Below are 2,896 nucleotides of genomic sequence, written 5' to 3'. Positions count from 1 at the left end.
GCCTTGGGCCCATGAAGAGCCACAGAAAAGCAACAAGCATCTCTCAGGCTGAACATCATGGAGCAATTCTTGGCACCAGCTTTGGAAGAAGAGCCCATTCCACAAGATGCACTGAGAACATACCTTTAATTAGGGGAACGACAGCTCTGACACAATGATAGACACATTGAAAGAAGACCTCTGTGTCAGAAAGACATTGTTAACACCTCTGGAGAAGTGGGATGAATTCAGAAACTTGTGCACAAACCTCATTATTAAAGAAAGAATGCCGAAATCACAGGAGTTGTCTGAGAGAAATTAGATAACACTTGAATAGGAGGTTGGGCAGCTTACTACTGCTGAAATATTACCAATTGAATCATTTTTTTCAGTGCATCCCTGAGTTCCTTGTTCCTCATGCTATATATGAGAGGGTTCAGTGCTGGAGGCAGAACTGAGTACAGAACAGCTACAACCAGATTCAGAAATGGGGTGGAAATTGAGGTGGGCTTCAGGTATGCAAACATTGCAGTGCTGACAACCATACAGACTACGGTCAGGTGCGGGAGGCACATGGAAAAGGCTTTGTGCCGGCCCTGCTCTGATGGGATCCTCAGCACAGCTCTGAAGATCTGCACGTAGGACACCACAATGAAAATGAAACACCCAAAGAATAAACAGGCACTAACCCCAACGAGCCCAATTTCCCTGAGGTAGGAGTGTGAGCAGGAGAGCTTGAGGATCTGGGGGATCTCACAGAAGAACTGCTCCACCACGTTGCCTTGGCAGAGGGGTAGGGAAAATGTGTTCCCAGTGTGCAGGAAAGCATAGAGAAAATTAGATGCCCAGGCAGCTGTGGCCATTTTTACACAAGCTCTGCTGTCCATGAGGTTCCCGTAGTGCAGGGGTCTGCAGATGGCAACGTAGCGGTCATAGGCCATGACTGTGAGGAGAGAATACTCTGCTGATATGAAAAAGGTAAAAGTTAAGACCTGTTCAGCACATCCCCAGTAGGAAATGGCCCTGATGTCCCAGAAGGAATTGGCCATGGATTTGGGGACAGTGGTGGAGATGCAGCCAACATCGAGGAGGGAGAGGTTGAGGAGGAAGAAGTACATGGGGGTGTGGAGGCGGTGGTCGCAGGCTACGGCTGTGATGATGAGGCCATTGCCAAGGAGGGCAGCTAGGTAGATGGCCAGGAAGAGTGAGAAGTGCAAGAGCTGCAGCTCCCGCCTGTCTGCAAATGGCAGGAGGAGGAACTCGTTGAGGGAGCTGCTGTTGGACATTTGTTCCTTTGCAGCATGGGCCAATATCTGAGGAAGAAAAGACATGGACAAGTTAGAGAAAACTTCTCTGAGCAAAACTTTCTCATATCCTTGCCCAAACACACGCTCATGGCCTCCCCCCCAATTTTAGCAGGACCATCCTTGAGCTCTATGGCTTCAGTTTTTGGTCTTGATGCTGGGGGAGCAGAGCTAGCCTCTCCATCTGCCTTGGTCCCAATTGCCCTGTGCTCTCACCTTGGAGGTGTAGGACACTTGCACTCATGTTACCCCTCAATTAAATGACACCATGGGGAGCAGAGGATTCCTTTACATCATGTCCACCAGCACTCTTTTGGAGGGGGTGTCAGGCAGGTTTCCGCCCTCCCCTTGGAGCCAGCAACACCTTGGGCTCCTGCCAGCTGCCCACATCCACCTCCCTGCAGCGATTCTGTGACCTCAGATTCCAGGAGGCTTCTCCCTGGGGCACCCAGACAGCACCTGCTGTAACGGGGGAGCTGAGCTCTTCCGGAGGGCAGCTTGCAGGCCAGACAGGCACCCAGGGAGATGGCAGGACGTCCTAAGGATGGGGTGTCCTGATGAGAGAGGTGGCTGATTCCAAGCTCCTCCAACCGCACTGCCCTGAGCCCCACAGCTTAGAGGGCACTTGGGCACCTCACAGTCCAGGACCCATCTGCATGGCAGGACCCACAGGGCCAGTGTCTGACCTGCATCAGAAACCCCCTGTCCACAGAGTCCAAGGGAAGGAGAAGGGCAGCGTGGGCAGGTGGGATCGTGGAGTAACACCATGATAGCTGTGCCGAGGGAGGCAGGGCCTGGCAGGGACAGAGGGGCACTCAGATGTGTCTCCTCTCCTGGACATCTGGCTGCTCTGGGACAACTCCTGCCCTGGCCCCCATGGCCTGGAGTGCAGAGGGCTGTGCTGGTGGGAAGGGGCGCTGCAGGAGGCACTTTCCTCTCACCATGATTCCATAGCCTGGAGCCGTCCCTGCAGGAGCTGCTTCTCTGTCCCCACATCTCTGCCCTGTCCATGTTCACAGACCCCATTGCACCCGCTGGGTGCTCAGCTCTGCCCTGCAGACACCTGCCAGGGGCAGGACCCTGCCCAGGGCACCTCCGTGTTTGCAGGTGCAAAAGAGCAGGTGAGACAAACCTTGCTGAGGCTGGGGAGGGGATGTTGGCTGTGTCTGCAGGCAGAGGGGTGGGCGAAGGCAGCCGTGATCCCTCTGAATGGGTGGCTGGGAGTCCCTGCTCTAAAGCACGACCTGCTCCAAACAGGAGAAGCTGGGAGAGCCACCCTGACAAATCCAATCAGCTGCTGAAGGCGCCAGGTTCAGAAGATCCCTCCAGGAACCACGGCAGTGTAGCCCTGCAGCCAGAGACTTACTGTGTCAAGGGCTGGGGAGGTTTCTGCCTGCAGTGAGCTCAGCCGCCCTCCCATTCCCAACTGTCTTTCACTTAGGAGCGACTCATCCCAGCCTGGTGCCTGCGGGCAGTGCCCTGAGTCTTGGTGCTCCTTTATGAGGAGCTGCTCCTGGGCAGAGCTGTCTCTCTGCAGCGCCTACCCGGTTGCCATGGGCTCCCACAGTCCCAGGAGCCAGGCCCAGCTCAGGAGCAGGGACCCAGCTGCAGAT

General features: G+C 55.0%; 1 protein-coding gene across 1 annotated transcript; it reads right to left on the bottom strand.

The window, feature by feature from the left end:
• Positions 1 to 332: 332 nt before the first annotated feature.
• On the bottom strand, positions 333 to 1,265 carry LOC148595394 (olfactory receptor 14A16-like). The gene has a single exon (XM_088520924.1). The coding sequence runs from the start codon at positions 1,263 to 1,265 to the stop codon at positions 333 to 335; it is 933 nt and encodes a 310-aa protein (XP_088377050.1).
• Positions 1,266 to 2,896: the final 1,631 nt, after the last annotated feature.

This window comes from Tinamus guttatus, unplaced genomic scaffold, assembly GCF_059628265.1.
Source record: "Tinamus guttatus ecotype Peru unplaced genomic scaffold, ASM5962826v1 Tinamus_guttatus_pri_ptg000106l, whole genome shotgun sequence".
NCBI classification, from domain to species: Eukaryota; Metazoa; Chordata; class Aves; order Tinamiformes; family Tinamidae; genus Tinamus; species Tinamus guttatus.
This window is presented reverse-complemented; position numbering and strand designations above follow the sequence as displayed.

Excerpts from the sequence above, each read along its gene's own strand:
- LOC148595394 (XM_088520924.1), bottom strand. The coding sequence starts at position 1,265 with ATGTCCAACAGCAGCTCCCTCAACGAGTTCCTCCTCCTGCCATTTGCA.